The sequence below is a fragment of the Colletotrichum graminicola genome, assembly GCF_000149035.1.
Source record: "Colletotrichum graminicola M1.001 genomic scaffold supercont1.25, whole genome shotgun sequence".
NCBI classification, from domain to species: Eukaryota; Fungi; Ascomycota; class Sordariomycetes; order Glomerellales; family Glomerellaceae; genus Colletotrichum; species Colletotrichum graminicola.
In genome coordinates this window covers 568,802-592,708 of record NW_007361029.1, presented here as the reverse complement: position 1 = coordinate 592,708, position 23,907 = coordinate 568,802, and the positions used below count along the sequence as shown (strand labels likewise).

Sequence of the window (23,907 nt, the reverse complement as noted above, 5' to 3'; positions counted from 1 at the left end):
GCTTTAGGGCGTCTAAATTAAGTCTAGTAGCGATTAAACTTAGTATCTTTAGCAGATTAAGAAATGCTAATGTTCTTAGGACTTTCAAGCCGCTGAGCTAAGCTGTGCTTGCAAGGCCGATGTAAGTCGAAGTGCGTTTCTTTCGAGTTAATAGAGCATATATTTCAGCAGTAAGAGCCAAAGAGGTCGTCTCCTTGGTGGCTGCCACCCTGCCGATGCTCATGCGACCATGAATTAAATTGTGGATATTACATGTGTTACAAACGAGCTGCATGTTCACATCGGCTGTTGGCCGCCAGTTATACGTTCTACAAGGGCTAGGTCCTAAGCCTTGCAGTAAAGAGATCATCTAATCTATCGGCTAATGGTACAAGGGAAAGCTTCTTTCTACGTGTATCGGCCGAAAAGAACCTGGCGACAGAGAAGTTTGCTGCCCAGACATGTGCGCTATGCCTCTCAATATTTCTCGATCTCTTTCTGTCAGACTCGGAGTCGGGTGTATTAAGTTAATTCACGTCGCAAATACCGCCATGTGCATGGTCTTCCTTGTTCAAGACGGTGAGCATAAATAAGGCTTTAAGGATGATTGTGTCAGGTCAGAGAGGTGGATGTCCCTTTGGCATTGTCGGCGGATGTGGTATAGGCCTCGATGATGGGATTGTAGCTGGCATACCCCTGTCACAGGACAGACAGGTAGATCAACCAGAGCGGCCGGTAATGACACCTATTGTGTATAATACACTACTGCTCTAGACTCTTTATAATACACTACTGCTCTAGACTCTTCCCCTAAGGTGGGATCAACGAAGAATCAACATATCTACTCTTACGTATCTGTTCTTTTAGCATCTGCTCAGCTCCGTGTTATTGCTTGCCTTTTTTACTGCTTTGCTGTTACGCCTTACCTTTGCACTGCGTCACTTTACCCTGCGATAGGTAGGGTGATATCGCGAGACTATTACAGCCTAGTGATTCCTGTCACATCCAGAACGGCTGTAAGAAGAGCTATGCTAACTCTATGAAAGTAAAGACCTTAACAGCAGAGAAGAAGTTCTACTTAGTAAGTCCTACTAAGCAACAATTATAAATATAACAACTTCTAAGATGCTACTTCAGCAGCTCTAGGATTTACACATTATGTCTAAGACCTCTCTCTCTACCTAAACTTACTATCTGTCTTAAGATAGCTTAGGTGTTTCTATAAACGGTAGGCATTATATAACTAACAAAAAGCAAAAGGATAGACAATCAGGGAATCAAACCCTAGAACTACCGCATGCTAAGCGGTCATTATACCACTAAACCAATCGCCTACGTTGTGTGATCTAGCCCGGACTTGAACCGGAGACCTTCAGTGTGCCCAGGTCAAGTCGCCTCGAAGTGTTAGACTGACGTGATGACCAACTACACCACCAGACCGTTTGTTATCGTGGGGCGTCTGTTTTTTTGCATATCCTTGCAAGCCCTCGTTCGCGCCAATTTTGTCCCCGCCGTCAGCCCCGCCATTAGTATATAATCTTACTCCTTTTCTACAACCTTTTCTACTAGTAAGAAATAGTAGAGCTTATATAACAAGTAGGGTAATATTAAAAGCTGTAATAAACGTTGTTATGTAAACTAGCGTTATATTTAGACAAACGTCGCCAGCCAGCCCCTTAAATAGATTCACCTTAATAAGCTAATCACAAGGCCAAATCTAAGTCAGTTACTTATCAGGCGTAGAATCCGATTCTCTGTAACTTATAGAATCCCCTTGCTCATTATAACATTTATAATGGTAAAGTTTAAGACAACATAGCCTACCTTGTTACTAAGTAGGGAAAGGAATTACCTAGGGCTCTTTTAGGGTTATATAGTACACTTATAGGGACTCTAGACAAACCAGGGTTGTAGTGTAACTACCTAGCTCTTCTGCTATAGCTGAAGCAAACAGTTCACTAGGGGATTAACGCTTGGTTAGTTAGTTTTAATGTAATACAGCGACGGCTATATTGAAGGTTGTTGTGATGGTAGTACTTCCTTAAAGCCTTATGTTCAGTAAAATCAGCATAATGAGCCCCTCGCCGAGCGTCCTGGGAGTGAAGGAATTGCGTCAGATCAGGTAGTTTACCCCCTTAGGAAAGAAATAAGGCTACAAGTAGTTATTAGTGCAGTCACAAAGCTATAGATCTCACTAGTGATGAGCAAGCGGGCCTGAGTTGCTATTGATACTGGGCAATGCAAGAACAAGTCGAGGCTAACAGACATGAGCAAGATGTCGTGAAGCTGGAATAGCTTCGTGTGGCTACTAGCCACTGGCTAGTACCAGTAGACACTGCCACGGATGTGGCGTATCACCCGCACAGACCATGTGAGAAGGGTATTTCTACCACTTCTCCGGCTCATACGTAGATTCTTAACAGAACAACCACTTTTCCCCAGAATGACCAGACGCTGCGGTTCATCACACAAGATTAGTATGTCTTGACGAGCGATTCAATTGTAGCACCTTGATCCAAATTCTGGAAATGGGTCAGTTAGAGCACTGTCAGCTGCTAAAGATCGGCTTGCACAAGTCAAACTCCCTACCCCTTCCTAGACATTTGCCTTTTAGCCTAGCAAGCGATAGGCTATGAAAGCAACAAAACTGCAGCTCCCTGTAGTATAGCTCTCCCTGTGACATCCGCAACTGGATCTGGTCTTACGTTCTACTCTTGAGCAGCAGCTTAAAGTATTCTAATTGTAAATAAATAAGGCTGTCCTTAGACTTAGATTCTCTGCAATCAATTAGGCGATTATCTAGTTATTAAGTGCAGCCTAATCTTAATTTACAAAACAGTACAGGTTACAACTATAAGGATGCCTGCAACAGAGCCTCTGTAGTTAATAATAACGAGTGGAAAGTAAATTTAGCCTATAGTAATATATATAATATTGTCTGTATAGGCTGCTAGAATCTCCTTAGTTAGTGTTATAGAAGGACACTAGTTACTAATTACCTAGTAATAAAACTATCTGTTACTCCTACTAGAACTACCTCTATTAGTATTCCTATAGAAACTAATATTTTTAAGAGAGGATAAGATTTCTACACTTATATAGTGGAGTAGGGCGGGGCAATCAGCCTGAAGTGAGATAGCGCATAACCTGATCAGAAGATCTTTACCTCCGATCAAGAGCGAAGATATAAGCCAGCGACAATAGATTCAGAGATAGACATGCACATTCACACTTTCATTCTTGGACCTAACTTTACCTGATCGAACTAAGACCCTTCTATGATCTACTGCTAAACGTGATAACATAAGATGATCGGGAGTATTTACTTGTTTGATCAGGTGTACAACTGTGGTTGTTGGTATACGGTAGGTATGCTTTGGGGGAGGTGGTCACGTGATATTCACGTGACACACTGCCTCCCTTAGTAGTATCCACCTCACCACCAGTATACCACCTATAAGTCTGGATTCACTTTATAACTAACTAATATAACAAGTAACTACATTCTATATTACGATTTATTATGTAATCTACAGGATATCCCTCTTAGTAATTAACTAACACTAATTAGTATGTAATTAATTACTAGATCACTACTATAACAGATTAGTAAGGTTTTTTACGTAGAGCAGAGAGGATTAGCAGCCTATTAGCGTAAATCCTCTATAACTTAACTATTATTATTATTACAACTTTCTTTACTTCCTTACTTTATCTTAACTAAATCTATATTAATAATAAGTAGAAAAAAAAGGGTAAAAAGCCACTACTAGTAACAGTAGGGCTGTTAAGTTAATAAATAATAAATACCTATTCCCTTTTATATCCTCTACTATTACTATTCTACCTCCTACAACCTCTCCCTCTTCTACCTGCCTTTATCTGCTACGTTAATCTAACGACATAAGGTAACTACGTTAACTTTAATCTTAATAAGTTAGACCTCTAAAAAGTTAGATTATATATAATATATATAATTACTATATAGTTAGACGCTAACCTCTATAGCTGCTGCCTCCTTACTACCTTCTAGTTAGATTTTATAGATTAGACTACTACTACCTTTAACGCTATAGGTACTAAGGCACTATTAATATTCTATAATTACCTTATTAATAATAAAGTCTTTATTAATTTAGTAAAAGGAAGGATTACACCTAAATTAGTAAACCTTCTTAATGCTAATTTCTATACGTAAACTAAAGAAGATATTACTTTTACTTACTATAAACAGCCTATCTTTAACTTATAGATAAAGAACCCTAAATTTATTAATAATATTACTAGTTAGTATATCTTACCTAAGGAAAGGTTAATAATTAAATAGGCCTTATCTACTGCTTTTTTAATATTATTATAAATAGCAGCTAATATTACTTTATAGAGATAACTAACCCTATTTACTTTAACTTATCTATTAGTAGTAGATTATTACTAGCTAAAGCAGAAGTAAGAAGGCCTAACTTTACTCTTATAATAAGATAAAATCTACTAGGCACTTACTAACTTAAACCTAGTACTTAGAGGTAATATAGGCACTTTATTTATTAATACCTTATTATATAACCTAAGAATACCTTACCCTACTCCTTACCCTACTTATTACCCTACTTATTAATCTTATTATAGCTAGTATAGTAAGTAATTAGGTAGTTAGCCTATTATAATAAATAAAGTAAATCCTTAGTAGGATATACTATTTAACCTATTAAGTAACTATAAGCCTACTACTAACCTACTACCTTAAAGCACTATATAGAGATTTTAGTTATAAGGCTATAATAAATTATAATAACGTTAGGCACTATATAAGCCTAACTTTATCCTTATCTTTTCCTTATAACCTTACCTATATTAGCTAACTAACCTTATAAAGCTACTAACTAATAAAACTAAGTATAGTAGTAAGCTATATAACGTTCTTAATCTAAAGTTAAGTATCTTTTAGGATAATTATAGTAAGGTTAAGATTAAGTAGCACTAGCTTAGTCCTGCCTTCTTAATTATACTAAAAGGTAAGGTATCTTAGTTCTATATTAATTATATCTATAGTAATAGTATTTATAATTTTAATAAGATAGTTAACTAAATTTATAACTACTTTAAGATATAGGAATAAACGCAGACTTACCTATCTAAATAGTAAGAAATAACACTTCCTTAAATTACATATAATAATCCTATAATAACTAGGATCTAAGCCCTTAAGGAGCTTATCTTAAAGCTAGCCCTTATCTAACAGGCTCTCCCCTTATTATACTAAAATAATAAGGTATTAAGAAGTTAGTTACTAAATGCCTGCTCTAGAGTTCCTAAGTGTAACTTTTACCTATACGCTCTAGCTATAATATTAAAAGGAGTATATAGCTAATTATAGTTATCTATTAGTACTACTATAAGGCGCCCTTACTATAGCTAGTACCTTACTAAATTCTTACCCTTATTACCTAATAATTAATATTAGGTAGACTATACTTACTAAGGCTAAGGCTGTTATTAATAGTTTAGTAATAACTATAGTAGTAGTAATTTTTATAATAGTAATAATAATAATAGTAGCTATAATACTAAAAAGTGCTATATTTACTATAAGCCTAGCTGCTAGTTAATAAAGTATACTACTAATAAAAGACGTAAAGCGTACTAGTAATTTAAAGGTAACTATTATATTAAAGATACTTTACTAACTATATATAACACCTTCCTTACTAGCTATAAAGGCACCTATCTATAGGAAGAAAAAGATAAAAATAGTAATAATAATAAGGATCTTTAGTAGTATCTCTAAAGGGCCTACTTTATTATTAGTAATAATAAAGAATAAGATAATAGTGTATTTTACACCTTAACTACGTTCTTTAGAAGCGCTAAGGTAGATAGTAAGGCACTTACTACTAACCTTACTAAGTAGGCTATCTATTACTAATTAATAAAAATTAACCCTAATAGCGCCTTTACTAAGTTACCTAGCACCTTTATATTAGATTATTACTTATTAGCTACCTTTTAGGGTATTTTACTAGATATAGGCGTAGTAAGTTATTTAACTATAGGCTACTTATAAGCTATTACACTATAGTAAATTTAACTATCTATAACTATTAATACTATAGCTATAGGTAAAGTAAAGATTAGATTTAGTAATAGTAATACTATTACTTTATAAGGCACTATTATAGTAAAGACTCCCTTTAGGTATATTACTTTTTATATAATACCTACTAATACACCTTTCTTACTCTACTTAGCTAATATAGATTAGCTATTAATTTAATTTAATAACTTTATAAATACTCTCTAATAAGGCAAACTTATAGTGCTAGTTATATAAAAATAGGGCTACCTATAGATACTACTTAGCCTGCCTAAGTAAAGCTTTATAAGTTATTACCTAACTAACGTTAAGCTATACTGCCTTTATTAATAGTTTAGCTATTTATTAATTTACTAGCTATATAAGATCCTTTATAAGGCTAGCTATAAGGTTAAAATAAAAGTAATTAAACACTTAATAAAGTACTACTATTACTACTAAATCTATAGTAAGGCACCTTCTTAGTTTTAATTTACTTTATATAATAATTACTTCTTTAATTATAAAATTATTATTAATATAATATACCTTAATAGTAACCCTATACTTTATATAGTTAATACTACTACTACCTTTAATATAGCCTACTTTCTTTATAATATTTTAGTAAAGACTATATAAGAGGCACTATATTACTACTAGATTAATGTTTACTAAGGACCTTTAGATTAGATTATTACTAATATAAGGTAGAACTTTATTTTAACTAAATTTTTATATAAAGCCTATATAATAGGCGTTAAAGTTAAGATTATCCCTATTAAAGTGTATTATAGTATTAAGAAGGTTAAGAGATACTACACTATACTCTAATAGGCGTATAAGATAATTTAAAAGGAATACCTATCTATTAACTATAAATCTACACTTTAGAGTGTAGCTAAAGTAATTAATAATACTACTAGCCTAAATAGCCTAGTGCCTACCCTACTAGTATTTAGTGCCTACCCCTATATAACTACTAACTTTACCTTTTTACTTAAGATAATCTAATATATAACTGCTATCTAAAAAGTAACTAAGAATTTTTATAAATATAACGTAGCGTAATAGATTAATAAGGCTTTTACTACTTATAATAGTCTAGATACTTCTATAATAAAGGATTTACCTTTAGGTAGTAATATCTACGTCTAGTATAAGAAAGGAGGTTAGTCTAGCTTATATAAATTACTTACTACTTAAGGTAAAGACTTTACTATTAATATTAATAGCCTTTATGTTTTTTAATTTATATTAGTTAAGCTATACTATATAGTAGATAATAAAGAAAGAGGCTTAGCTAAGTAATATCCCTTATTTATTCTAAATAGTAATAATAGTTATAGTAATAAGCCTACTAAAGATACTATTATTATTATAACTAGTTTAGGGCAGTAGCTATATACTAATAATCTTACTATTATATAACCTTAATAAGCTAAGAAAATCCCTATAAGATATACTTTACTATAAGAGACTAATATACCCTATACTACCTTCCTCTTAGTAAAAAAAGAAGCCTATTAAACCTTTATAATCTAACTATATAAAAAGGGCGTTATTATAGCACCTAGTAAGCTATTTAAGTAATTAGTAGCTACTAAGATTAACAGCCTTATTATATAAGGCGTCTTTAAATTTACTATAATTAACTAACTCTAACTATATAAGTAAATTTTTAAATTATAGATTATAAATAAGGTAAAAGGTATTAATAAGAAGCCCTATAAGAAATTACACCTTATTATTTAAGGCTATACTAATAATAGTAAAAAAGCTATTCTTACTTAATTACTTACTATTTAGTAAGCTAGCTAATAGCTTATCCTTATACTAGCCCTTTTTTTTCTTATTAATAGTAAAGTTATATAGCTACGTAATATTATATAGGCCTATATTTAATTTACTTCTTACCTTAACTATACTATCTATACTAAACTCCTAGCCTAAATCTATTATAAGTACCTTAATAATACTATTATAAAGGTTATTAAGCCTCTATATAGGATTACTAAGGTAGGTACGTACTAGTAGGCTACTTATAACTATTACTATAAAGAAATCTCTAGATAGTTTTACTATATATAACCCCTACTTTCTCTTATTATCTAGTAAAAATGGAGAGGTTACTTGGACAACACAAGTGGCGCTCGTAGCCTAGATCGTTTGCTGACTGTACCTTATCGGCGGACGTCGACTAACGCGGACCCATCCCATTACACTATAAAGGATAAGTTATTCCCTTACTATTAATTAACTACTTACCTTTAATAGTAAGATTATTATAGTTATATTTACTATAAATACTTTTATTATACTATACTAGAAAAAGTAAAAAGTAAAGCTATAATTAATTAACATAAAGTTACCTATAGCCTACTAAGATTTTATCTAGTAATAGGTATAAGGAGTATATATTACCTTTATTTACTAGCCTAAAGTATACTATAATCTTTTTATTACAGCCTAATATAAGGAGCTAGATAATAAGGTAATTAAAGACCTTAACTATTAACTATAATAGTAAATAAGCTTACTTAACTATAGTCTATAATTTATTCCCTTAAATCTTATATTAGCTAAGCTATTTATATTTATAAATAGATTATTTACTAATAATTATAATATAACTTTATAGTTAGGATTTATTATCTTTTTTATAAATAAAGAAGTTAATAATAACTAAGCTAAGTTTTCTCTCTATAGTAATATCCTTTATTTCTTATTTATAAAGTCTAAATAAGTTACCTAAAGCGTCTTAGTATCTAAAGTATATAAGATAGTTATAGGCGTTAATATAGCTTATGCCTTATCTATAACTATTATAATAGTTACTTAAAAGCTTAATATCTTATTAATCCTAACTATTACCTATATAGACTTATATTTACTTTATAAATGTCTAGTTAAGCTAGGAACTATAAGGGAGAAACGTCTTATAATTAATATTATATTACTAAGATAGTCTTATAAGTAATATAAGCTTTATAAAGTCTAATAGATTACTAGATCTAATAATCTAGCTAATAGATTTATAAAAGTATCCTTAAATTAAGCACTTAAGGGCCTAGTTATAAATAATAAAGCTAAGATATATATAGAGGGTTAGGTTATATAGGTATAATAGATTATAATAAGTATATAATAAAAAATAAATTATAAGTTATATAACTAACTAGACTATAATAGTAGTAGTTAAATCTAACTAATATAAGAATATACCTCTAATAGCTATAGCTAAAAAGAAACGCCCCTAAATAAGTTAGTATAAGCCTATATTATCTATAAAGAAAAATAAAGGATATAGGAATATATAGTATATAACTATAAGAAGTGTAATACTTTTAGAGTTTTAATTTTTATTACGTTTTTAGGCCTTTTAAAGGTAATCTAGATAGCTAGGGCACTAGTAACTTTTACTATAAAAGAAAAGTTACTAGTGTTAGTATATAGTAGGTATACTTTAGGGGAGGTAGTCACGTAATATTTACGTGACACACTGCCTCCCTTGGCAGTATCCACCTTACCACTAGTATACTACCTATAAGTCTGGATTCACTTTGTAACTAACTAATACAACAAGCAACCACATTCTGTATCACGATTTGTTACGTGATCTACAGGATATCCCTCTTAGTGATTAACCAACAGTGGTCAATTGGGGCACTTAGATCTTGTGATTAAGGCCAAGTCATGGACTGATTGACGTAATATGTGCACCGACTAGCAAGGAATCTTGTGTTGCTTTTGATGGTTGAGGTGTTCTGTATAGTCACCGCACCGCAAAAGTCCCATCATGCCCTACGCACTTTCAATAGTAATTTAGATACTTAGCTATAGGTAGACTAAGAAGTAGTTAGCTACTTAGGAAATTACATCTAAAGCAGTCCCTAACTTCTATCCTTAATGGTAGTATAAACTTTATAGTTGTAATGCTTGGTGTCGGCTTAACTAACTATCACTAGATGAAAACATCTATAAATCCCCGATAGTCTAGTGGTGAGGATATCTGCTTGTCAATCGAACGATCTGCAGGGGACCGGGGTTTAATTCCCCGTCGAGAGATTGTTTTGTATTGTCTCGGAACTAAACTTTTTGTTCAATTTGCTTTCCTCGCTCGCGTCCTGGACTCAATGATTTTTAAGTCTTTGAAAATGTTCAATAGCAAAACTCGGACTGCTTTTTTGAAATATACACACGCCTATTGACACCACACTCGTCACCAACAATGGCTGACAGACTGTTTCAAACCACGTAATAACGTCTTCTCAAGTCAAGATATGACTTCCACCATTTTCAACCACTATGTAGTCTGGCCTCCTTTGCTCCTCAACCTTTTCCCTGGCTTCCTGCTTGAGACCCTGTTCCAACGTCGCGCGCCCGTATCGCATTATATAAGATAAAACCCCCGAGAAGCTAATATTGTCATCATGTGTGTTCACCCAGTGACGGACGGAATTTTCTCGTTCGATCCTCAGCCCCTCTGCAACCCCTCTCGAGATGAAGCCCATGGTGCCGGCTTTATTGAGTGGATGCAGCATCGCCAGAAAACTGGCATCCGAGTTCGCTTTCCTTACGGCTTCGACCGCCTCCGGTTCAACGCCGTGCGGGGTGTACAGGATAGCTTCGCTCTTCCCATCTTCGGTCGGGATACCGATTATCACGGCGTGGCACAGGTTTGTGTATTTGTCGCCCTTGCTTTGGAGCCGGAAAATCGATAACGATCCGGGCATATCGGGCGTGGCCGGCCACTCCTCGCCGGGGACGAAATCCGGCACCGCTATGATATTCTCGAAGTGGTCCATCGACGATATCATCGTCGCCGCCTCCTGCACAGCAAGGACTTGTGCCGATTTGCTGAGGGTCCGCAGCGTCGGCTTGTGCAGGTGATCAAGGTTGGCATGCGTGACAAGAACCGCATCGAGCCACTGCTCGTGCTCTCCGTCCGTGGTCCCACAAACTGTTTCAATCTCCCGAATCCAGTCTTCAATAGCCTCGATGCTGTCGAGTGCCGCTTTCTCCTTGAGTTGCAGACGTACGACCCAGCCGAAACCGACCTCAGCGTGCCCCTCGAGCCAAGGATCCACGAGGATGTGGTAGAAAGCCTTGCCCTTCGTGCCGGCGGGCCGGGGGACGGAAACGAGCCATGTGGTATCGCCGTTCATGAGAGTCAGTATTGGCCTCTTCGGCGACGATTGTGCCGATGCAAGCGTGTCGATGAGCTTTGCGCGGTCCATCACGAGTGTGTAATGCTTCACTAATATCTGTAGGTAACTTATTGCAGACCAGGATGGTTGGTGTTGAAGGGACAAATATTTTTTTAGGAGAACTAGAGGCGGGCGGCACCTTCGACATAGAGCTAGAAACCTGGAGGTGGCGCAGAGTATGTTTTCACGCTAATTACGGTTGATAGGCTGCCGAGGTGGCGACACCGCTGATCAAGAAGGAGCTGGAGCTTTAGTGCTGACATGACGGCGGTTGTCTAGGTCTAGTGCTCAGTTACGAGATAACAAATTTGGCGTGATCAACAAGATGGTATCAAGCCCCCTATGCGGAGTTTTCGGACCAGAAGGCAGTGATCGTTGTGAGCATAAAAGCTACCTAGTACAAGCTGAGCACTAGTCCACCTCTTGCTGGTCTGGTCGGACCTGCAGTCCAAAGCATCACTAACCTTATCGGAGAGAGGATGGCCCGCTTGTCTCAAATGACTGGAAAGTTCTGATGGTCAATTCATGTATAATGCAAGTTGATGGGTTAGTACTCGTTTACGTTTGTTAAGGATTCATTTTCCTTAGCAATTCGACCTCTTCTTCCGTGCTACTTCTCTCAGGTAGAATGAGCAGACCCTTGGTGCCGCTACTCACAGATTGAAGGGCATAATATATGTAAGATTGGCTGATGTTCGATTAATTGCCTTGTAGCTTCTTCGCCCTCGAAAGTCTTAGCACGGAACCGCCTGCAGATCAAATATAGAGGGCTTGGAGATGGTTCGAACTCAAACTATTTTTTGCTGCCTTGCTTATGATGCAAAGCTTTGTAGAATGGCAATAAATGGTTGCTGCCAGTCCATTGAATTCTCAGCTACAAGATTGGCAGTGCCATTTGATTGTGCCAACGAATTAATATAGTTAAGCGGGGTTTCTTTCAGCCCTTTTAATTAGACTATCGTTCGTACACTTGCGACCGATGTGACGCCATTGCGAGGTACATTTGCATTGTTGTTGGTATCGGCAAGGCAGGGCAACGCGTCTTATCAATTCGCGTAGCACCCAGCACGACTAGAACCCTATCCGAAACCCTTGGCTTTCCTATTGAAAGAGTCGATCGGCAATCTTTAATGAATCCCCAGGATGAAGTGCAACAATACACTATAAATTAAGTCAACACGGCTTGGCCTGTTTGACAGTCTATTACAATGGGGCCCGAGGACAATACTTCAGACTATGTGACTTACTCAGGCCAACTTCAGAACGGCTGGAATTTCGAGCTGACGAGGATACGAGGCATTTCACTCACAGCCCGAGAGCCTATCTACATATATTAGAGATGTGTTATTTTCATAATGTCCTGCGGAAACTGGTGTATCCAAAGCTTGGCTTGGTCTCATATCCAACTGATAGCGGAGATCTTCGCCAGGATTATGCTACCAAGAATATCATGTCGAGTCAGCCGACCACGAGGCAGCACAACACTTGATGCATGGTCGGCTGCATTTTATACGGGGCAGGCGTATCGCCTTGTGGGGGAGGCGTTCCAGCTTAGGGAAAAAGTAGGAGAAGCCAAGACCAAGCAAGGATCTCGGCATCCTCGGGCTCTACGCCACATAGTATGAGGATCCTACCATTCTTTGCTGGCGCTATATACTCATGGTCCCACATTTACGACGTGATCTATAGTACCTTACCTAAAACACCACGGTATGTTGCGGACTGGGAATTTGACAGGTCTTGGATTTCAGACGCGTTCGAGATGATCCTTTGGCTCTGTGTCGGGGATGCAGCTGTAAAACATACGCTTTATTTTCTTACCGCAACATCCGACTATGAAGCAGAGTACGGAAATATCCCGGGCTGCAACTATTATGTTTCTTGAGACGTGCTCGCTTTATAACAGGCATTTGCAGCTTGGGCTGTTGCCTTTACTTGACGTGGGGTCGAGATGAGCGAGCCTCGGAAACGCGACGTCGGGTCAAACATGCTCATGCAGGAAACCATATGCAATTCTCAAAGATTGGTTCACTAAGACGCTTGACTGGTTGTATGATTGCCAGCCGATTACGTAGGTGCATGTAAGGCCTCTTGTCTGCACAGAAAGGGAACCACGCACATTAGACATACAAAGAGTGGTCATTGAGCTGCTTCTATCAGCGCATCATTAGTTCAATTTAAATATCGCGCAATGACAGTGGTATACGGTCGTGATAGTAGCTCGTCCACCGCGAGTTTCTGTTAATATTTACGGTGTATGAGAAAATCTAATCTACAAGAATGTGACTGGTTCACAGTGCAGTAGCTGACCTGGGAAAGGGGTATCTTCAGGTTTACCGCAGTATAGAGGGAATATTATGCCATCTTCTTCGCCTGCTCCTCCAATGTCCGAATGAGTTTGCTCTTCTGCCGAATCTTCTTTCCCCATTTGAGGAAAATAAAAGGGACCGGCATCAGCGCGACCTCGGCGACGCCAACAGCAATGCCTGCAATCCGCGGCGTCAGGGCAGCGTACATGCTCTTGCCCACCAGCACCAGCACGGCGCCCAAGATTGATCGGAAAACAAGGTTGCCCGCAGACGCGGACGTGGCGTACATGCCAAAGACCTTGGAGATGTAACTAGTTCCGTAGATAAAGACAAGGCCGAAGCCATATCCGAAGGGAACGCCGGACAAGACGCTCCAGTAAAAGGGAATTTCTATAGGTAGGGAAGTGAGAGCGAACGAAAGCTGGCCAATTGGCTCCAGCACTGCACCAATACAAATGAGAAGGACGGTGGCCTCTGGTTCTAGCTGACCAGTCTCGGGATTTTTTGGCTGTCGGTTTACCAGCTTCCTCAGAAGCGGCTCCGTCGCGAGAACCAGCGCGATGCCGACAAAGACTCCGATGAATGCCAGCCCAGAAATGGCCGTGCTCCAGCCACGTTCTGTTCGATATACGATGGGGAACGCGACGTAGGCCAGCTGGACGATGGCGTAGATGACGGAGATGTAAATGTTCCAGAACATTAGAACGGGCTCAGTGAATGAAAGAATGAAAGGTCGGGAAACAGCAGTCCTGATTCTGCGAAAGATGGGCACCGTGTCGTCAAAGTCAGACCAGTATCGGTTGTCATTCTCATCTTTTCGCTTCAGGGCTGCTTTTTTCCGGAGAAGCGTGGGCCTGTATGTTTCGGGAACGGTCATAATGAAGAGAGCCCCAACGGCTGTTGAGATCAAGGACATCCAGTTGAGTGATCTCCAGCCCCAAGCTTCGACCAAGAATCCGCCCTGTCCGAGCTGTTAGATGAAATTCATGCGCGCTTGAGAACTGCTACTTACCATGAGCGGTCCGAGTACGGGGCCATTGAGAGGACCGAAAGAGTATACCGACATCGCAAGGGGGAGGTACTTGGGGTTGGTGATGTCCATGATGGACCCGCCGACGTTGGAAAGCATCACACTACCGGCAACAGCACTTTGTTCTATTAGCATATACGATTTCAGATATCGAATGAGAGGAGAAGCTTACCCTAAGAAACGCGCAACAATCACCATGGTGAAGTCTGTCGCAAGCGCAGCAATTGGGATCAACGCTAGGAAAACGCTCAGGCCGGCGATATACATTGGTCTCCTTCCAAAGGTCTCACTCAGTGGCGCCATGATGAGGGCCCCGAGAGCTAGGCCAACCAGGTAAAGAGAGATGCCAAGCAGAGGCAGCGACTGGTTGGTGATTTTGAGGTCAGCGGACATCTGGGGGATGCCACTCGAGTAGGCTGTGGAGTAGATGCCGGTGGCCAGCGTCGTCAGAGCGAACATGCCAATGACGAGGATCCGGTAGGCAGTCGACCAGTTTTGGGGGTCATCCGGATCTCCCTCCCAGAAGTCGACGCGGAAGGCCTTCAGCGCCTTGGGCACGTCTTCCTCGTTCTCGGGATTGTCATATTGGTCAAACTCCTTGACGTCGAAGTCAAAGTCGGGCACGTAAAACGACCACCGCGGCGGGAGCGTCGTCTTTTCGTTGAAGACGCCATCGATATATTCGTTGGCAACGGGGTAGTATGAGAGCCTGCTCAGGCGTTGGACGCGAGAGAAATTGTTAAACGGTTGTGGCTGGAAGCGCTGGCTTCTTCGCATCCATGAACTCCTAGGATTGACGTGGGAAAGCCGACCATCCAGTGGCCGAGGATCCGATGATGGGAGAGGTGCGAATCTGGCCTGCTTCTGCACTATCGAAGGGAAGAGGTGTAGCCTGGCAGAGTCAGGTACTTGCAAAAAGGCCGACATGGTGATGGTGCATACTGATCGTTCCTAGCGATGGGGTGAGGAAGAGAAAGGTCAGTCAACGATGGGCCTCATGCAGTGATAACTGCAGAGACAGGGAAACAAGGCGGCCGAGTTCGGGGTCGATCTATCAGGACCACAAGCTGTAAGGGGCTGCCGGAGTCACCTCATTTCGACGTCGTCGTCCAAGACCCAGCGAAGCTGGTACAGGATGTCATAGCCGCCATCAGCCCGGGGTGGCTGATGAGCTGATCCTCCGGCCGGGGACCCCAGCGGTTTGGATCGACTGGGATAGTGTAGCCGCAGCGATAGCCTAGACACAATTAATCTCTGCGAGGGCTCCTGAATCAACATGAGCAACAAGGCCCCACTACGGAGCTACAGCATGTATACTAAACTATGCAAAAAACCGTTTTCGGCGCTTTCATCCCACAGAGGCAGACCCTGGTTATGGAGCCCTTGAAACGCTGGCGACATTTTCTGGATTGCCCAGGAATACCCTTGCATAATCCCTGCTTGGTTAATACCATTCGCAAATCCTCCTCGGTAATAGTATGCACGGGTGATCATCAGGGGGGAAAGAGTCCGACACGACATGGTATTGCTTGCCAGCGATAAGGCGAGAGAGACCACTGGCGGCTACGCCGTAGATGACGTGGGCCGGACTGCATGGGAGAAGGAACTGTACGTTCTCCTTATGGGTACCAGCGGCGGAAAGTCAAACATGCCCATGAATGGCACACGAGAGTGGATGCCGAGTCTTATGTTTCTGGAGATAATAACACAACGCAATCCGTCGCCCACCGGCCTGTTGCACGTCTCGCACACGTTAAGTGGTGTTTGAGGCTCTCGCGAGACCCGTTGATTCCCTAGTCGGGAAGCAGGAAGCGACTGGCGGCAACGCGGCACGTTGACGAGCTGGGGGCTGATACAAAGGAATTGGCGCGTCTTGTGCCGCAAACAATGTCGATTGGTGCCATACGTTTGAAGAGGAGAAGAAAGCGGCTCGTTGGGTCCAATTACAAACAAAGGGAAGTTTTTCTGGTTCATCTGAGACTGTCTCACTGTAATCCTGCATTAGCGTGACGGCATTTCTAACATTCATCCCGTCTAGACTGCCGCTCATCCTACTTGGAAGAAGAAGAAAGAATGAAGAAAAAGGAAGAGTTAAGAATCCACATAATTCAACGAACAACGGCAGTCGACTAATAGCAATGACGTACGTCCGCATATCGAATGGGAAATAGTAATTTAATAAACTTGTTAGGAGCATAAAAAGGTTTATGGTCAATTTAAATCAGTTCGTATACCAATCCCTATTAAACCCATGCCCATGATCCCTATAGAGCACGCGGAATGAAGGCATCTACAGCAGGAGGCTCTCAAGTAACTGTGTTCTATTGCAAACCGGGCCAACTGAGTAGAAATGACAACATTGCTTGTTCCAGGAAATGAGAGCAGTTTCAATTTGGCAGAGTTGATTAGATTCCTCGTTCACAACCCTGGGGTAGAAGCTATTCTACCTTGTGCACATGTGCGAACTGATTACGAAACCCCCAAATGTTACCAGTAAGTTGGAGCTAGCTCCTAAAGCAGCTTGCCGAGTAGTGAAACCGAAAAGTACGTCGTATTTAATCTTTAATATTGAAAAGACAGTCAAAGAGAGTGCCAAGGTTCAGATTGTGGTATCGAACTGTTGAAGAAGAGATCTATAGCAAATTGCAAAGGAAAGCGCTCAGTGTAGCAAATTAGACTCCGTCCGAAGATATGTACAATGAAAATCGGACGCCCCTGTGAGCAATGAGCTCTGGGCCCTATATCCAAAAGATTCTGTGCCAGGCGACGCCCCGCCTCCGAAGGATAGAAAAACAAATTGCAACGAAAACGACGCGACATGATGTCTATTTGGTCTTGAAGGCCTGGCCAATGGCGCCGCCGGGGTGGTTCTTCGCAAAGACGGCAGACACGGACGGGTACATCTCCTTGGACGCGACGTATGCCAAAGCATCACCAACGGCGATGGCCATGGTCGTCGACGTGGTTGGGGCAGACACGCCGAACGTGTCCTTCTCGGACTCGGGGATGGGGGCGGGCAGGAGGATCAGGTCCGGGCGCTGCTTCGCGATCTCGCACGTCTCCATGCTGGTGGGCGAGGTGAGGAGGATGAGGGGGCACTTCTTGTTGAGGTGGGGGAGCAGGAGCATGAGCTCGGGAGTCTTGCCGGAGAAGGTGATCATGATGAGGGTGTCGTACTCCCCAACAACGCCGAGATCGCCGTGCAGGGCCTCGGTGGGATGGAGAAAGACGGCGGGGAGGCCCAAGCTGCTGAAGGTGGCCGTGAGCTTCTTGGCGATCCAGCCAGACTTTCCGACGCCGATGAAGACGACCTTGCCGCGGTGGTCGCGGTGGCGGGAGAGGGCCTCGATGGAGCGGTAGAAGCCGTCGCGGCAGACGCGCTCGGACGAGTACAGCTGGGTCAGTGCCATGAGGGCGTTGGCCTCTGTGCGGAGGACGTGGATGGCGCCGTCGAGGCGCTCTTCGTACGAGGCACGGGCACCACGATCTTCGTGGGTGGCATCCCGCAGCGGAGACCTGGGCATGGGCGACTTGGGGCCGCGAATTTCATATGACTTGGCCAGGCTGACGCTGAGCTCAACCGGGCCACGGCTGCGCATGCCAGCAGCAGATCCAGAACGGGGAGGAACCATTGTGAAGGGAGTTGTGGTAAAAAAAGATGAAGAAGACTTTGTTTGGTTCTTTATCAAGGTGAAGCAGTAAGCTGAGTCCCGCTCAGATTCAGTTGACCAAACCAGTTGATTCTTTAAGAAGAAGAAGAAGAAGAAGAAGAAGAAGAAGAAGAAGAGATTGTGGTGAAGTGTAGTTGATGATCCTGTTGATGCTAATGGGCTGCGTGATGGGAGGGGGCGAGGAGATTCGCACTTTAATACTGATCAAAGGTGCTCGGTCGATTGCCTCGACTCTCGATATCTCTTGTGTAAACTGTGAATAGAGAAAGGCTGATAAGTTGGGCGGAAAGCGGATACCCAATTTGGTGCGCAGGGAACCCCCGGCTCGATACGACCATAGGCGATCTACCGACAAGTGCCTAACAGCCATAACAGGGCCGCGGGCAGCGCTGCTGCCATGGTAGCGTCCTGGCCGTGGCCGGGGGGTGGCGGACGGGCTGCTCGCAAGGTGAAGCCATGCTCTTGGTCGGGGAGGGAATATCAGAGAAGCCTGTCATTTACTCTGAACGTGGCCGCCGGGCCAGGGAGGGATGTTTTACGAAGTCGCAGTCTCAAAATAACCCACAATATATAGTGGACCAATACTTTGCAGGCCCCTTGCCTATTCAACTGGCAACCTGATGCGAGGGGTTCTGCACCCGACACACAAGCAACATGGCGGATGCCAGCTGCTTTGTTCCGCAATGTCGTTGTCCAAACAGCCTCAGTAAGCGAGGCGTATGTATGCACTCCACCTGTCAGGAACGAGGTCAAGTTTTACCGGAAGGAGGGGGCGTGGACATAGCCCACGCTGGCTTGATTTCCTTTGATATCTGCCGTCCCTGTGATGCGGGCAAGGGGGGCGGGCGGGCGGGCGGGCGGTCTTGGCTCATATCCCCCAAACTGCCTTCATCTCCGTCTAACGCAGGATGAGAAGACCCAAGGTACAACTCGATACGGCTGGAGCAAACTTTAATGTCGATCAACCCGGCGCCTCCCCGTGGAGATTGGTCAAGATGTATCTGAGATACTGCTGTAGATGCATATTGCGGCTTGCCAAGAAGGACCACATGTTGTAGATTTAGTAGAAAGACGCTGGGCAAGCGCGCGTGCAGCGCGTGTGGTTAATCACGATCGCAGTAGGACGGGTTCTGGATGAGTACCGTCCGAGCCTTGACAGCTCCGTGATACTTCTGCACTGCATTTGTCTGATCCCTGAGTATGGAATCTCTCTCAGCCTTCTTTTTTTTTTTAATTTTTTCTGTTCTCTTAGACGGAATTATACACGGTGTCTGAAACGGCTGCTGCCTCAATCCGTCGGGCTAACTTAAATACCCCGCTTCTGCACCACCCCTGCTTTTACACTACCTAAACTCTCCTCTTTTATTAATATTACTACTTTTTTTAAACTATTATAATATTTCCTATAGTTATCTAAATTACTTTAAATTCTTAGTATACCTTCTTTAACCTATTATAAAGTAATATACTAAAGATTAGCTCTAACAGGCACTTCTAGATATTAATAGTAGTTACTTTATCTGCTAGGCAGCTTATAAATAGGGTATCTTATACTATACTTTTTAATACTAGCTTTACAGTAGGTAATCTAAGGGCACTACCTCTACCTATCTATAGTGACTATCCTAGAGCCAAGAGGAGATACTAGCTGCCTATATATCTCTTTAAGACTCTCTTAGTAGGTCCCTTAACTATTAATAAGTAAAAGGCCTAGTAGAGCGTATAATAGGTAATAGGCATCCTCCTCTTAGAAAAAGGTAGATAGCCTAATTCTAGTAGTAAAATCTATTTATTAAAACTAAGGGCTTTAGATTAATAGATACCTAGTAATAAGCAGCCTATTCTTCTAAGGTTATTAAAGAATTCTTCTAGCGCCTAACTAATATCCTTACTATCTAGGGAATTTATCTATCTAACTAATAGAATATAGATAAGACTAGTATTATAGAGGGTAGGGGGTCTAATAGGCTAGTAATAGGCTCTTTAGAATTATAGTATATCTAGAAATAATAGCTAGGATCCTAGGTATAGATTTCCCTTATTAAATATATATCTACTAATAAGAGGTCTTTATACTTATTAGTTATATATAAAAAGAAGTCTATTTAGGCCTAGTAGTTTTTATCTAACCTATTAAAATATAAAAAATAGTACTTTACTTACTTTAATAATAGTTAGATAACTAATAATACTACTCTTAAATAGCTAAAAAAGGTCTTTATCTTATTAACTATACCTACCTAGCTAGAAAAGGCTAGACTATTAATCCTAGATAGGTATTATAGCTATATAACTATTAAGTTTATATAGTAATACTAGTAGTATTATGTTTATCTCCTATTTCTACTACTATACTCTTTTACTATCCTCTAGCCTCTAGATATAGCTATTTTTAGCCTATTAAAGTAGGCCTATTACTAAAGGGTTAGATATCTAGATAACTAGGTTACAGATTTAACTATAGCTAGTAAAAAGGTATTCCTAGAGTGTTATTTTAAGGCCTATAAAGTAGCTATTATAAGTAAGAATATTAGTAGTAGCTAGAGGTTAGCTAGATTATAGCCTATTTATATAAGGCGCCCTCTATCTAACTTTATAGTAACTAAGGCCTAATAGAGCTAGCCTAGCTAGCAGACTAGTAGCTAATAGTAAGATAAAGCTATATCTATTATCTAATAGTTAACACCTAAAGGATCTACTAATTTATAGTATTAATTATAACTATTTAACTAGATAGGCTAGGATAGGCTAGATACCTATACTATTTATTACCTATCTTAAAAGGTATAAAAGGGCTATAATAAGTAGGTATCTAAAGTAGCCCTTCTAGAAAGGTAAGTTAGCTTTTTATAGGCCTAGTTAGATAATATATAGTTATAGAAAAGGAAAAAGGTCTAACTATCTCCTAACAGCACCTTTACTACTATAGAGGATATAATCTAGGCCTGAAGTCTGGATACCGGCAATATAGATAGTCCGGATAAATCTAGGGCATCCGAATTGCCTAGCGAGGCCGGAAGTTGCATATAGGTGGGCGGCAGAGATGGTGAAATAAGTGGTGATGATGGTGGTGATGATGGTGGTGAAAATGGTGTAAATGTGGGGGTGGTGCAGAAGGGGGGTATTTGAGTTAATTGTAGTTGGAACAAGATGGCAGCCGCATCAAGAGAGGAGACGACTTCGACTGTGATGGAACGATGTTACCTGTTCTTCGGCAGAAGCTGATTGTTCGTTTGAAACAGCATTTTGGAGTCCAAGTCTAGCAACAGGTGGATGTGCATCCGCGGACGAGAAGGGAGGGAGGGAGCGGCCTATTCGGAAAGTGGGCGGACAAAGGGCTTGTGGGAGAGGGAGGACGATGATATCGTCATTAGGTTTATGCCATGGTAGCTTTACCCAATAGATGAATGCCCAGTAAGCTAGGTATCGCAGAGCCTCCTTGACCTGGCATTTTTGCTCACCAGCCACACCGACTGGGGGTCCACATGCAGCATCACGTAGTAACGAATAGCACGTAAGCTTGAAGGGGCGAATAGGAGCCCGTTTCATACCCCTGTCGTTGCTGTCGTCAATCGGCTGCCATTCTGGGCATGTTGAGCCGGGGTCCAGGGGGTCTATCTTGGACGTCGAAGAGCGACTCGACTCGACTGGACCCGACTTTCTGGTCGGGAGGAGCCGACTGTTCTGACCTGAATTTGGCAGCAGGGTACCCCTGACGCACCTCGAGAGTCACACAAAGTGCCAAGCTGCAGGTGAATAGGTAGGTAGGTACTTATTCTTATCAGTGTCGTGGGTGTGGTGTCTACGTGTGTGGTGGGCCAACCAGCCGCGCGGGCATTGCCACATACCTGCACACAAACACATACCAGTTATGCTATGTACCGACGAAGCCAACCCCCCCTGGGCGACTTGGCATCTCTTGGCTGGCACACAACGTTAATCTCGGATCGTCTTTTTTTGGTTCGACGTGATGTTTATCTGAGGCTCCCAGCTGCTTGGTATTTGTGCGGACGAACCTTGGCGGATCACAGATCACGTTGGATCCTCCGCAGTTCTGGCGTTGCGTTGGCGGTCATTCGCTTGCATTTTGCAGCAGACATTGACCTTCTGTAATTGCTATTACTATGGCAAGGCTATTATTGATCGCCTTGCTATCTCTCTCCCTCTTTCAATCCCTGATCCGCCCCCATGTGTGGCAAGTTTGCAACGACGGACACGCACTCCGTGGGGTGAAGGGGGCATGCTGTTCCGGCCGAGAAAGACACGGGAGCCGAAGGCGTCTGCCGACCGAAACAGGTATCGCATATCGCAAAACATGATCAATGCTGCTGAATGGCATGCGCAACGGGGTGGCCGCCACGTTCTCTGCGCCGTGGCTGAAACTACCCTCAAGTCGGCCTCACTCACTCAAGCTCGCCTTACTATGTAGTCCCTCGAGATACTAAGACCCCGAGTGATAAGGCGTCCGCGCTACAGGCGAGATTCATAATTATGGAGCAGTTAGCCAATCTTACCGGCGTCCCTGACAGCCAGCCGTTGCAGATGTTGTTTTTCTCCTAGGAGCCCGGCCCCTGACCCCCTTACACGGCACGCGGCTCCTGGGCCGCATCCTGCTGGCTGCCATTCGCAGTGCCGCCCACCTTGGCACGCATCATATCCTCTCGTAAGCTTCGTTGCCTGTCCGCTGTCGTATTTTTTCACAGCTACCGCGCGCCATTGTGCGTGGGTCACGCCTGTCCTCGCAATTCCGGAGTTGCGGTCCTACTCCGACCTCTACCCCGTGCGTGCATCTTGGATCTGGGACGGCTTCGACCATCTGGAGATCTGGGCGCTGTTCGAGACCAGCTTAGCCCGGCACGAAAGTGCTAGAATATCTTGGGGTTTTCACAGCGTCTAATGGATTTTCTCGGAAATGAACTTGACGGAACGCGCGCCCTCGACTCTGACGTGCTCCTCACCGGTTCTTGCCACGGATCAGACGTGTTACCGTGGAAGCACTGCCAGTCTCAACCCCTTGCTACCAAGCGCCAGTATTGCCATGATCCTCCGACTTTTCCCTCGCCCGCCTTGAGGCTCGTTTGTCGTGACTCGAGCAGCAGCAGGACTTTTTTACGGTTCGGACAGACGTAGGCGGAAAATGCCCGATGAAACATAGCACACGCTGCTCGGTGCAGTGCAAACCACTTCGATGAAACTTTACTTCAGGGACCCGAATGTATGGGATGCGAGAGTTGGTGTTGTAGTAGTATTGCACCCCCCTTGAGTGTAGTTGCTGACGTGACAAGGGAAGGGGGGTTCTCATCGAATGTGCCATTATCTGTCTGTCATTGGCTCTGAGTGGGTTCAACAAGTTCTCTGGTATCTACAGAGTATCATCCATATACCCCCCCCCCCCCCCTCCCCACGTGCATGCCACCAGCCGTCTCAATTTGGCTTATAGAGGCGCCGCGCAGGGGCGGTGAGCTTGTTATCTGGGGGATGTGTCGAATCGGTCTCCAGCCATGGAATCTGTCTGTTATCGCCAAGAAAAGTGCGAGCCGGGTCGCTACCACGTTTTCTGCCCTTGGACCCAGCACAAGGAATGTCTCGAACATCATATCGACCTGTCATTAAGGGAATGTCGATGGATATCTTG

The 23,907-nt window shown here is 42.1% G+C and overlaps 3 protein-coding genes and 3 non-coding genes across 6 annotated transcripts; 1 reads left to right on the top strand and 5 right to left on the bottom strand.

Annotated features, from left to right (window-relative positions):
* Positions 1 to 1,241: 1,241 nt before the first annotated feature.
* GLRG_13175 lies at positions 1,242 to 1,313 on the bottom strand. Its single transcript has one exon. It is a non-coding gene; the product is annotated as a tRNA-Ala (tRNA).
* An 8-nt stretch (positions 1,314 to 1,321) lies between these two features.
* GLRG_13174 lies at positions 1,322 to 1,419 on the bottom strand. The gene has a single exon. It is a non-coding gene; the product is annotated as a tRNA-Val (tRNA).
* Positions 1,420 to 10,037: 8,618 nt separating this feature from the next.
* Positions 10,038 to 10,120, top strand: GLRG_13173. The gene has a single exon. It is a non-coding gene; the product is annotated as a tRNA-Asp (tRNA).
* A 203-nt stretch (positions 10,121 to 10,323) lies between these two features.
* On the bottom strand, positions 10,324 to 11,292 carry GLRG_06655 (uncharacterized protein; the record flags this gene model as incomplete). Its single annotated transcript, XM_008097340.1, has 1 exon — positions 10,324 to 11,292. One exon carries the CDS (start codon positions 11,290 to 11,292, stop codon positions 10,324 to 10,326), a length of 969 nt encoding a protein of 322 aa, XP_008095531.1.
* A 2,325-nt stretch (positions 11,293 to 13,617) lies between these two features.
* Positions 13,618 to 15,528, bottom strand: GLRG_06654 (major facilitator superfamily transporter; the record flags this gene model as incomplete). Its single annotated transcript, XM_008097339.1, has 3 exons — positions 13,618 to 14,532; positions 14,584 to 14,719; positions 14,774 to 15,528. 3 exons carry the CDS (start codon positions 15,526 to 15,528, stop codon positions 13,618 to 13,620), a joined length of 1,806 nt encoding a protein of 601 aa, XP_008095530.1.
* Positions 15,529 to 17,426: 1,898 nt separating this feature from the next.
* Positions 17,427 to 18,233, bottom strand: GLRG_06653 (SIS domain-containing protein; the record flags this gene model as incomplete). Its single annotated transcript, XM_008097338.1, has 1 exon — positions 17,427 to 18,233. The coding sequence occupies one exon, from the start codon at positions 18,231 to 18,233 to the stop codon at positions 17,427 to 17,429; it is 807 nt and encodes a 268-aa protein (XP_008095529.1).
* Positions 18,234 to 23,907: the final 5,674 nt, after the last annotated feature.